Below are 12924 nucleotides of genomic sequence, written 5' to 3'. Positions count from 1 at the left end.
TAGTGGGTAAATGGAATGTGTTCTTGAACCAATGAAACAACCTAATTCTTACTAGGGTTTAAAATATTGCTCTGCCATCCTTCTTTTGCTCCTAAGTGCACAAGAGGGCAGCCTTAATTGATTTATTGTTTGCATATACTTATACTTCGAGCATTTTAGGTTCTCTTCTGTTTCCACTAGTTGCCAGCACAAAGTCTAGAGCAAGTTGCCATTGTCTTGCCATAGCGCTTCTAGCCAATCATATGTAATGCAGCCTGGTTTTGTGTTGCATGTAGATAATTTATATGCCCCTCAATTACATTGATTTCTTAAGTGGTACACGAGGAATGCAATACAACGAAAAAAAAAACCAAGAAAGTTTAGACGTTTGTAGTTATGGCTGTTCTTCCCCCACTTTTGTAGGTGAAATAACAATGAACCCCCCCAAACCTGAACCTACAGATGATGAACTCCAAGCCAATCTAGGAAGTGTCAGTAGAATTGCCTCAGGTGGTTCTTTTGTAGTATCAGGAGTCCCTTTGGGAGGCACCATCACAGATGTCCTTCCACCTTCTCAAATTACTGACCTTGAGGTAAAACTAGCTGAAGATGATGATCATTTCTGCTTGGCTTGGACGGCTCCTGGAAATGACTATGATACAGGAAAAGGTAAGCGTGGAAGCCTGCTTTAATCAACCCACAAGGTTGCTTTGCTTACAGAAAAGCTCATTTTAAAAAAAAGTATAATGGGGTGGATGGAGAATTTACACCAGCCACCTCTCCCTGTAATACCCTGGAGGTAACATTCCACCGCAAACTGCCTTCTCCACATTGTCTTCTCCGCAACTGGCCCTGAGACAGAACTGCCTTGACATAAGCATGGGACACAAATCTCCATCCAATGGGATCCAGAATGTCATTGGGTTGCAAAAGCAGCATAGCCCCAAACCAGGGTTGTCTCCACACTGTCACCTGCATGGCAACATCCTCCCAAAGTTTCCGCGTAGCAAAGTAGCAAAAGTCTAGATACCTGACATACCATGGAGGAGTTGAGTGGCTGTTTTTCTTCTGTTGAATGGGTACCCTATGGTGCCCATGGCAGTTTCTTTTTTTAAAAAATAATAATCGTCACTATTTATTAAATATGTATACTGCCCTTCATCTGAAGAACCCGGGGTGGTTCACATTAGGAAAAAACAAAAACAAAATGAGAACACAAAACACACCAAAAAACCAAAAAAAACACCCACACCCTATAACACCCTCCCCTCCCACAAACACATTTAAAAGGCTGTAGAATGTTAATCACCCAAATCCCTGGTTGGAGAGAAATGTTTTCACCTGGCGTAAAGATCGATGTGACATGCTCAAGCCGTCTTTCCCCAGTTAGCAACCTGGGGAAGTTTCTGAACTGTCTTCAGAGGCAGCCCTATGAACACATTGCAGTAATCTAACCTAGAGGTTATCCGAGCATAGATGACAGGCTATCCCTGTTCAGATAGGGGTGCGGCTGTGCCACCGGCTGGGGCTGATGGAAGGAAGGCACTCTGTGCCACTGAGGACTCTTGAGCCACAAGCAACATTCAGAGGGAATGTAATTCCATCTATTCTAGAGCAAGTCACCATGCATACATCCAGTACAGGGAACTGCCCACTGCCAATGTCTCAGTCTTATCAGGACTGAGCTTCAGTTAGTTGTCTAACTGAAGGAGAGCTGTGTGTTACCAGCATATTGCTGACAATGTACTCCAAAACTCCAGATTGCCCCACTCAGCAGTTCCATGTAGGTGTTAAACAGCATAGGGGGTAAAATTAAACCCTGAGGAATCACGCCTTGAAGGCTCCATGGGGCTGAAGACCACCCCCAAAGCATCACCCTTTGGAAGCAACCATCCAAGTAGGACAGGAACCACCGCAAAGCCGTGCCTTCCACCCTCAACTCGGACAGCCCCCCCAGAAGGAGACTTTGGTTGATTGTATTGAAAGCTGCTGAGAGGTTGAGGAGAACAAACAGGGACACATTTCCCCTGTCTCTCTTCCAACAGAGGTCATCATACAAGTGTGTCCCCCCCAAAAAAGGTTGTGGGAATCTGTGACATAGGCCAATATTCTTACGCTGGCATGAAATTACAGTTAACCTCAACAAGCAGCCTGTGTGAACAAAGAACTTGGCCTTAGGACATTCTCCAGGGCTCTTTGCAACATGCAAAGATGCAATGACAGTTATGCATTCAACCCAACGTGGAGAGAGTTCCCTAAGGAGTTTGTAAATACACAGAAGGAGATTTTTGTCTCTGTTGTTCCTGAAGAGGTAGGTCCTAATGGATGCCTGTTGTGTGTTTTTATTTCACAGCTGAAAGATATGAAATAAAAATGAGTGAAAATCCCTTGGAATTAAGACATGGAACTTTTGATATCGCCACTTCTGTGAATACTACTGGACTTGCAGTGGAAGATGCTGGGGTCAGACAAATATTTCGGTATAAGCCTGACAACTTCATGAAAGAAAATGGCACCTCCATCTACTTTGCAATTCGTGCTATTGATGGCAGCAGCAACATTGGAGAAGTATCAAACATAGCAAGAGCAGTTGTGCTTCTTCCTGTGTCGCCACCTACTCCAACTAGTCCAGTCACAACTTCTACTGCTCACACTACTCCAGCTGACCAATACTCTGTTTTGCCTACAACTCCCTCTAATGTGAAACCCACCTGTGCTAATGATACCAGTGCAATAAATACCACTATGGAAACTGTGATCATCGCATGTGCTTCTGCAATTATAATTTGTGCTATTGTAAGTATAACAGTTTGTGTTTTGCGTAAGCAGAGATACAGAAGTTATGACACTTGCATGGATATTACTGTTGTTAATAAGAATGCCTCCACTATTTTGTAAAGGATCATATATTTTATTAACTGTTTTAATGTTTACAAACAAAATATTGAAACAAACAAGAACAAACGCTACCCAAAACAAACATAACCTGAGTGTCTGCCCACAAACTCTGGCACTATGACGAAAACAAGAGTGCTGGAGATGATTTTACATATTCACAATAAAAATTAACAGCGCTTTATAAGCCTCATGTGCTGTTTTTGTCTCAGCATCTATATTTTAAAGCCAGCAACCAATATTAAATGGGGATCATATAAAATCAAGTACAGTACATAGATTTTTGAGAGACAGGTGGAAGACTCTTGGTACATAAACTATGAGAGAGTACCGTGTAGTATACTATCAAATGTACTTTCCATTTTGATTCCCTGCAAACATCTGTTTTTTCCTCCATTATCTTTTCCATAGCAGCCGACCCCTAAACTTTGGCCCACCAGGCTTTGGAAGTAAAGAGTGAATCGTATCTCTAGTGATGCGCTATTTCTAATCGGAATGCTCCCAATAGAAAAAAGGGTGAACGTTTTGTAGCTTGTATTCCGCATAGTTCCTGGCTGTAACAGAGCGAAGCCCGAGTCCACTGTAATAATTTGGAGTACAGTAGCAAAGATTTATTGAAAAACTCTGCCAAAATGATTTTGGCACTTCCATCGCATATTGCTAAAACTTCCGATGCGGCACTTGAAATAGGAACGCACCCTAGGTTGGCCATTGAATCCCTTCAAATGACAGCAATACCGGTAAATATGCAATCTTGTATGGGGCTCATTGCTGTAATTTATGAGCAACAGGATTTTCCGAGTCCTTGGATGAAACTGACTGACATTTGGGGTGGGGAGAAAACAGATCACACTTGAGGAGATACTCAAGCAAACGATTGAATAACTATTGAACGCTATTGGGTTATTCTTAAATGCTATTTCATAAGTTCAGAGCTAGATGGTGCTGGTGTGACCTTTTTCCTCCCAATGATATGTAAAATTTGTTCAAGGAATGTAAACGGGCTCATAAAACGCTGTGAAGAGGAGACAGATAGGGAATGTTATTAAAACGGAGAGTCTCGTGATAGAGGTGCTGCAGGAAAACCATAAAAAACGTGAGTTGATTGATTCTTCAATCATTTAAAAGTTGCAATGCCTGGGTTTTTCTTATTAAAATATCTCCCAGGTGTTTGCAGGTTGTTTAGTGTCGTCTGCATACTTTTAAATACTTGGTTGTTGCTTTTTAATCTTTTCCATATTTTTGTAAACAGATTTTATTTTATTTTATTTTTTTACAATAAAGTGTTCTTTACATTTTGCTAAATATAATGAAAGGGGGTTTCCTATTCCCCTACATCTGTCTCCGTTGGAACTCTATTTTGCTTTGTTGAAACTCCTTTTTTTGATATTAGCATCGCTGCTCGGCCGATGTGTACGGTATGAACTCTTCCTCACCTCTTCTAGCGGAGAAGAGACAAGGTTGTTTTTAAGTACGAAAGAGTCCCAGTATGGAATGCAATAACTGATAAGCAACCTAGCACCAAGAAAGGAATGCGAGGGGAATGCACTGATAGGCAACCTCAGGCCACTAGGATGACTGATATGTTATCCACGGATAATGAAAGCAATGTTGCTATGCACCTGTTTGAATACAGTATAGCAATTAATCAACAAGGTACTGAAAAATAAGTATAGATAACTGCACATTAGTATAATGAGAAGTTGGGGGTGGGTTTGAAGCATGTTGCAAACTCTTTCCTTCCTAATTCTCTCCCCAGGGATGCTTGCCTTGTGTCATCATTATATTATATTATTTATATTATTAATGATGTTTTGCTCATAACATTATTATCTTGTGAACGATGTGACAGGACCTCTTCTGAGGATAGAAGGGCAGCACCATCCTGCTCTCAGACCCTACATTTGTATCATTCTTTCCTCACACCCTATGAGCTAAACAAGGTACTGGCATTTACTAAAAACAAACATGTCTGAGTCACAGTATTTCATGGAAAACTCCAAAGGTGTTTCCTATCCCTTGACATTTTACATCACCTAACTGGGTTTGCCCTAGCTGCAAAGGCAGACATAGTTTTGCATACTGTTTTTTAAAACTGTAGAACCCCAAATCTTATCAGTCCCCCAAGCATATCAAAAGTACTTCCCGTTTTCTTAACTTCAATCAAAACATCCATCTTCGCGTTCCATTTACCTATGACCTTAAAACCTATGTCATATATTTATGTCATTATTTCCCCACCCCCCACCCCAGCAATTAGGGAAACCAATCCTAATGATAATTGAGCACACAGTCATACCTCAGTTTAAGTACACCTCGGTTTGAGTATTTTCAGTTTAAGTACTCTGCGGACCTGTCTGGAACGGATTAATCCACTTTCCATTACTTTCAATGGGAAAGTTCGCTTCAGGTTAAGTACGCTTCAGGTTAAGTACGGACTTCCGGAACCAATTACACTTATACCTTGGGTTAAGTATGCTTCAGGTTGAGTACTCCGCGGACCCATCTGGAACAGATTAATCCACTTTCCATTACTTTCAATGGGAAAGTTCGCTTCAGGTTAATTACGCTTCAGGTTAAGTACAGACTTCCGGAACCAATTGTGTTTGTAAACCGAGGTACCACTGTAGTTCCTAATTGTTCATACTGCCTGACTTGACCATCAATTTAATATTGTTAATTTATTTGTTCAAATGTAAAATAGCCATGAAAACCATCTGGACATTTAAATTTGTTTGGACCACCTTCTGATATCCATTATCCACCTTCAATCCATGCTTGCAAACCAAAGGACTTTCCATAAATATATATATTTGTTTCATTCAATTTTTCTATAATGATTTCCATAAATTTCTGGGATACTGCAACACTTACACTGTTCAAACATATATACCTCTAGGTTTTAATTGTTGCAAGCTTAGAAAACTTCATGAAGCGTGTATTTAGACAGTTCAATTAAAAATAAACCCAAGTGGGAGACAGAAAACACTGCTTATTTCACATTTGTGGACACTGGTTGTAATAAAACCTAAGTGCCCCACTTCCCATTCTACAAAGCAAGTCCAGAAGGATACCATGGTCAATGGTGTGAAAAATTGAAGAGAGATGAAGAAGGAGTAGCAAGGTCCCACTTCCCCTGTCCTGCTCTGTGCAAAGACTGAGACCAAGGCTAACTCTGTCCCATGGCCAGGCCTGAACCCAGATTGGAAAGGATAAACCATTTCATCCCACAACACTTGCACCTGCCCAATCACAGCTATCTTCCTCCAAAAGGTGTGGCGTTGAACGTGATGAGCTTGCTGCTGTCTTTGTCCAAACTTTTAGTTTATTTTCACTTAACAAAGCTTATACCCGGCTTGATTGTAATGAAACCTCAAAGCAGTTTACGAAATAAGACTGATTTTTATCTTCTTCTTCTTTGGCGATCACTCATAGCCGAGTAAGGGCATCTAGAACATTAAGCATCCTGGAGGCTGATAATTGGTGAGTTATGTCATCCTATTTGGGCAAGGTATGGTGGCTTTATTCAAGACTGTGGAGTTGTCTACGTATTTCCTGATAACAGTGGTGCTTTGGTTCTCAAACGCCTTGGTACTCAAACGCTGAAAACCCGGAAGTAAGTGTTCTGGTTTTCGAATGATTTTCAGAAGCCAAAAGTCCGAAATGGTTGGCAGCTATTGTTTCCTGGGTGCCTGCACCAATCAGAAGCTGTGCCTTGGTTATCAAATGTTTGGAAGTTTGGCGCTTTTGTTTTTGCTATTTATTTTGTGTTTTTGTTTTTGAGGCTTTTTTGGTTAATTTGTTTTTGTGACTGTGTGGAACCCAGTTCAGCTACTGATTGATTGATTGATTGTGTGATTGCGGAAATGGATAAAAGCCCCCTATCTGAATAGTGACTATCATCAGTACAGGTGAGGGGAAAAAATATTTTTAATTTTTATCATCTACAATACTGTCTTATTTATTTTATAGTACAGTACATTGATTATTGCTTCATTTTATGGATCAATGGTTTCATTAGATAGTAAAATCCAAGTTAAATTGCTGTTTTAGGGGTTGTTTTTAAAAGTCTGGAATGGATTGATCCATTTTGCATTACTTTCTATGCGAAAGCACACCTTGGTTTCGGAACGCTTTGGTTTTGGAACAGACTTCCGGAACGGATTAAGTTTGAGAGCCTTAACCTCTGGTTAAGAACTTAATTCGTTCCAGAGGTCTGTTCTTAACCTGAAACTGTTCTTAACCTGAGGTACTACTTTAGCTAATGGGGCCTCCCTCTGCTGCCGCACCACCGGATCACGATTTCTGTTCTCATCTTGAAGCAAAGTTCTTAACCTGAGGTACTATTTCTGGTCTGAAGCGTTTGTAACCTGAAGCGTTTGTAACCCGAGGTACCACTGTATTATGTTTTACAGTGACCATTGATTGGATTTGACAAGAGTGCCTGGCGTGCTCTGGTCCCTGGGGTCACGAAGAGTAGGACACAACTAAACAACAACAACAACAGTTCCTTCATCTATTCAATTATACCCTAACTGTTCTTCATTGTTAGTGGGTTAGTCTGTGTGGTGCAAGAATCACTGCCATGGCATCTTCAGACAGCCCAATTCAAAAGCAGTCTGGTAGATAACTGGTGCCTTCCAATAACATCTGGAAATCTTTTTGTAACCTGTGAGGAATCTGCTTTATCAATCCCACTGTCATTAGGATTTTTTAAAAATCGTTTTAAGGATTAGAAAACATTTCATCCTAATACAGGTTTCAAACCACCGAAAAGTCTAAATGTCGGTATCTCTCTTCTGTGTGTTTATCAAAGGTTTTCCCTACTATGCCAAGTGGATGTTTGGCCCTGTGCAATGGGGGAAACCTTAAAAGCAGAAAACCCACAATTATGCCCTATGACGGGGCCTCTAAATAACTCGATGCATTGATGAAAAAATAACAGCAATAGAAAAAGCTCTAACGCATGACAGAACCACACCTTAAATGAGGAAAGGCGACATAGGGAGAGGTGGAGCAATGGCTGAAATAGTGTAGGTTAATTTGTACCGCAGCAAGCTATGTATCTGGAGGTAAGTGATAATGAAATGAGTGTGGCATGGCGATAGCAAAAAGGCATCGGTTGATCACGAGTAACATGCTGCGGTGCACAGATAAAATGAAGCCCATGCGGTCACAGTGGCAAGGAATTGCAAGGGAAATCCTCAAAAAGCCTCAAGTTAGTATATGACACACACTCTTGAATGGGGGACAACACTTCATCGGACCACAGTATCACACAACTCTGGGCATAGTAAGAATCTTACCTGTTAGCTGTCCTGATCAAGTTGTTTAGTAAGGCTTATGCTGTGTTGGAATAACATATCTGCTATTGCTTTAGAGTGTTAGATTATTAGACTTGGGAATGATGCATTGCACAGAAGAGTTGGGCTAGTAAATATAAGAGCACAAAAAGCATCAAAGAGGCATCTTGTGTCTGTCTACTCTTGGGTTTAATGAAAGGGTGGTGGTGGTGGTGATTGCATAAAAGCCCTTTTAAGTACAACCAGGCTCTCCAAACCATGAATTTATGCAACAACAACAACAACAACAACAGCAACAACAACAACAGGTAATCTGGTTGGCTAACAAATGTCCTGTATAGCCTATCAAATTCTCTGCTTCAGGTGATACCTGTGCAACACAGTGGGATGGATGTTTATTAGTCAATTCACCTGTTGCTTGTGTGGCAATTTTAAATGTTTTCGGTATGCTCTTTGGCCGTATCAGGATGGTCAACTAGGCTTCCTCCTTTCCTTTTTTCCTGAATAGTAGCTGGAAACAATGTTGAGTTGTCACAGCTGTATTCTTCTTCTTGTGCATTCTGCAGATGTGTGCACCCTTGCTTCTCTGTTGCATGACATTGACATTTTGGTTATTGTTGTTAAGCAATTTTCCTGAATTGCAGCAAGAAACACTGTTGAGTCAACAAAGCTGAATTCTTCTGCAGTTGGGTGCTCAGTTTATTTCGTTTCTTTGTGTGCATATAAGTGGCATGCTGGTACAAAATGGTTTTGCTTTGTGGGGATTCCTGCATATTTCCCCTATTCTTTACAGGTGTACCTGCAGCACAGGGATGGTGTCTTTTAGGTAGAACTGGGTAAGGCATCAGAATGTTTCTGTGAATGTTCTCTAAACACACTTCTCACCAGCATGCCCTTCCTGTTTCTAGTTCATTGGCTTATCCTGACAACCAGATATCTGCCGTTTTAAATGCTAGTATTTCTTTATGCTGCCCAGTAAGATGTTAGTCTCATGATTAAATATTAAGTGACAGGTCAACCGATTTGTTTTCTTAAAAGATCAACTCCTGATACAAAGCCTTACTCAAGCTTACTCTTTGGGTACCCTTTGTCAAGTAGCTGGTTACGTATTTTAAAAAAACAACAACACTTTCCGAGAAACTGTTTCTAGGCGTTGCCAATAACCAGCTTCCTGTTCCTTTTTTAAAATTATCTCACCCATTTCCCCTGCCTTCACAAGCACTGAAGCCTCAAGTTTCAAAACTGCTGCATTCATTTCTTTTACCCCCTTCTGCATTCTTTCTGCTCTCCTTAGATTTTTTTTTTAAAGATGACGTAGGTGTTTTCCAATTTGCCTTTGAACTATCTTTGTACTGATTGCAAAACGAAAAGAGGATATGTCTCAAGATCCTGAAGATGTTGATTCATATTGTGCCATGGGCTGATGTCTCAAACCTTTTCCGAGTCCTGATAAACCAACCTTTCAAACATTTGTACAGGCAGAACTGTAGGTCTTTGCCGGCCTGAGATGTTTTGCTGCTGTATGCAAAATGGACTACCCCTGTCCTCACAACAACGCCCACCCCCTGCAGATCTGGGTCCCCACCATGTTCCCTCTATGCCCCTGGTATATCACCTGTGCTGCTGCCAGCCCCATCACCCCAGCTGTACCCAGGGCTACACTCATGCTTCTGCCACGATGCAGCAGCAGTGGCAAGAAGGCAGTGGCAACGGATAGTGGTGATGGCCGTGTGGCTGTGTTGGTGGTGCGGGTCAAACTGCAGCAGGGCTCTCAGCCGCGCAATAGCGGGGCTGTGGAAGGGGTCAGGGGTCGCATCCACCTAACGTAGGGCTGCCACTGCTGTAGGTCCAGGAGGCATGAATGTAGAAGGAGAAGGTGGGACCTGTGGATTTAGACACCGTCCCTCGACACCGTCCCTCCAAAAAATGGTGTAATTTTAGGTTTCCGAAGAAGGAAACAAAGTCTAATCTTTCTTATACAAGCTCGAAAAGCAGTTTCCTCTTTGTCATTCCAAAAGGTCTGCTTTTTCAGATTACACCCATTCTACCATGTGGGAAAATGCATGCCTTTATGTTTGGAATGGGGGGGGGGAAGAACCACACACACTCTGTAACCTCTGCGAATGTCAAAGTTTGAGGTCTTTGTTCTGCTATGATGTTGCAAGTCTGTTGTGGTGTTGTGAACCTAGTACTGCTAGGTTCTGAGGGGGGAGAGAGGCGATTACTTTGAGAATTTATTAGAAACATCCAGCATCAGAAACATTCGTGCTGATTCGTCTGGGCGACAGCAGACTCTTGATAGTCTAGCAGTCCCAGTTAGCTGGGAGATAACTGTCAGCATTATTATTTTATTTATTGAATTTATATCCTGCCCTTCCTTCTGAAGGAGCCCTGTTTATGGAAATGATCAAAACTTGTCCCTTGAAGAGTTGGAAAGAAGGAAGCTGATAACGGAGGCTTGGGGGGAAATGACCCAAGCGAAAAGTCAACTAAAATAGCTGAGGTCTGAACATTAAACCCAATATTTAGTTTATACAGTGGAACCTCGGTTTAGGAACACCTCAGTTTACGAATTTTCGGTTTACGAATGCCGCGGACCCATCTGGAACGGATTAATTCACTTTCCATTACTTTCAATGGGAAAGTTCGCTTCAGTTTATGAACGCTTCAGTTTATGAACAGACTTCCGGAACCAATTACACCCATGCTTTGGGTTAAGTACGCTTCAGGTTGAGTGCTCTGCGGACCCGTCTGGAACGGATTAATCCACTTTCCATTACTTTCAATGGGATAGTTCACTTCAGTTTATGAACGCTTCAGTTTAAGCACTCCGCGGACCGTCTGGAACAGATTAATCCACTTTCCATTACGTTCAATGGGAAAGTTTGCTTCAGTTTATGAACAGACTTCCGGAACCAATTGTGTTCATAAACCGAGGTACCACTGTACCTGCCTGGTGAAGACCAAAAGCTGGTGGTTGAGTTACCCTGAGAGGCAGCCCAAGGTGTGACGGACTTACCAGAAGAAGATTGCACAAATAGATCTTTGAAAGTTGGCTGGATGAGCTTTGGGGCTTCGAGGCAGATTGTCCCCAGTGACGGGACTGGTTTGTGGGAGTATTTGGCTGGGGTAGAGATTTAAGGACACTTAGAGGCTGGTGTCAGGAACAGTGTCTCTTGACTATCAGAACTTCTCAACAAGTACCTTTAAGAGCCCATTGTAAATAACAGTATTCCCTTATGTGCATAGCAACTCTTTAATAGATCAAGCATCTTAGTGAAGTGTTTGTCCTGTCCCTAGTGTTAGCATTCATTGCACACCTAAGCCTACTTATCTGCTAGGAGGTGTTGAAAACATTCTGAGTGGATTTCTGTCAGAGGTAAAAAATAAGGTAGCACAAATACCTAAACTTGCCATGGCACAGGATGGTGCAAAGCCATGGAGAAGAAGCCTTTGAAGGAAGCTTTCATAAGGAAATCACTTTTTCTCCAGAGAAAGTTTCTGGTGTGCTTAGTGCCATCTTAAATGACAAGATAATAAAAGGTAAATAATACTGTAATAGCCAGATGGCTAAGGGGTATATGTTGAGAGACAGAATGGACATGAAAGTGGGAGACAGAGGAAAGAAAAGAAGCAGAAAATGCAAACTTGTATCATTTTGGGTTGTGGAAGTTATAGTTTATTTGCTCATCCCCACATAACCTTTCATTTCCTCCATGATAATGATATCTTAGGAGAGTCGTCATGTCAAAGTTCCATGCTAGAAAAACATAGACTTCAATCTGCTTTAATTATATGATCCCTTATTGTCTGCACAAATATTCACTGTGACTTCTAACATCCAAGTAATCTAATAATTTGTTCCAAGTTCTTACTCATTTAAATTGTTTGTTTGAAATCAACTTTAATAAAATAAAAGTTCTTACAAATTATATTTTATTAAAGTTTATTTCTCAAACAAACAAACAAACAAACACAGTTTAAACATTTGTTTTAAGCAAATAGTGAAAAGGTGTGAGTTGACTTAGAGGCTGAAATGCACTGCCTGGAGGAGACAGGACCATTTTAACATTTATTCTGGTCCTTCCTTGAGGGAAGAATGAAGAAGGTGTTTCTGGGTTGCAATGCCTGTACTGGTTGCCGGTGTGTTTCTGGGTACAATTAAAAGTGTTGCTGCTTACCCTTAAAGTCCCAAATGTCTTGAGTTCAGGATATCTAAAGGACCACCTCTTTCAATACCAGCCTGCCTGCTGCCTAGTCAGGGTCAGATTAAACTCTTCGTAGGTCCTAGGCACTCTTAGACTCTGAGGCCCTCAAGGTAGGTAAATATTTACATTGTATAGGTACCGTAATCACAGATCTATATTAGTGTTGCCATATTTCAAACAGTGAAAATCCGGACAGAAAAGTTGTTGATATATTTTCTTAGTTTTGCCGGCTGTCATATGTCCAGATTTTCCCGGACATTTAACAGATTTCTGCCCGGACACCACTGCCGACTGCAGCATTCTGGATATAGTATGGCAACCCTGTGTGAATAGGCTAGCTGCTAGAGAAAATTAAGGGTTCTGTCTTGGGGCCAGTCTTATTCAACATCTTTATCAATGACTTGGATGATGGGCTTGAGGGCATCCTGAGCAGATGACACCAAATTGGGAGGGGTGGCTAATACCCCAGAGGACAGGATCACACTTCAGAATGACCTTAACAGATTAGACAACTGGGCCAAAGCAAACAAGATGAATTT

General features: G+C 41.4%; 2 protein-coding genes across 3 annotated transcripts in view; both read left to right on the top strand.

Annotated features, from left to right (window-relative positions):
* The window catches only part of LOC118088756 (calcium-activated chloride channel regulator 1), a 28504-nt gene extending 25437 nt beyond the window's left edge, over window positions 1-3067 (top strand). For both annotated transcript variants that reach the window (XM_088673842.1, XM_035122806.3), the window contains exons 14-15: window positions 403-648; window positions 2333-3067. In XM_088673842.1, coding sequence (XP_088529968.1) covers window positions 403-648; window positions 2333-2877 — 791 coding nt within the window. In that variant the 3' untranslated portion in view covers window positions 2878-3067. The remainder of the gene's footprint in view (window positions 1-402; window positions 649-2332) is intronic.
* Window positions 3068-3211: 144 nt separating this feature from the next.
* The window catches only part of LOC118089221 (calcium-activated chloride channel regulator 1), a 40923-nt gene continuing 31210 nt past the window's right edge, over window positions 3212-12924 (top strand). The window contains exon 1 of the mRNA XM_088673847.1: window positions 3212-3970. The gene's annotated coding sequence lies outside the window, so the exon portion shown is untranslated. The remainder of the gene's footprint in view (window positions 3971-12924) is intronic.

This window comes from Zootoca vivipara, chromosome 7 (assembly GCF_965207765.1).
Source record: "Zootoca vivipara chromosome 7, rZooViv2.hap1.1, whole genome shotgun sequence".
NCBI lineage: Eukaryota > Metazoa > Chordata > Lepidosauria > Squamata > Lacertidae > Zootoca > Zootoca vivipara.
This window is presented reverse-complemented; position numbering and strand designations above follow the sequence as displayed.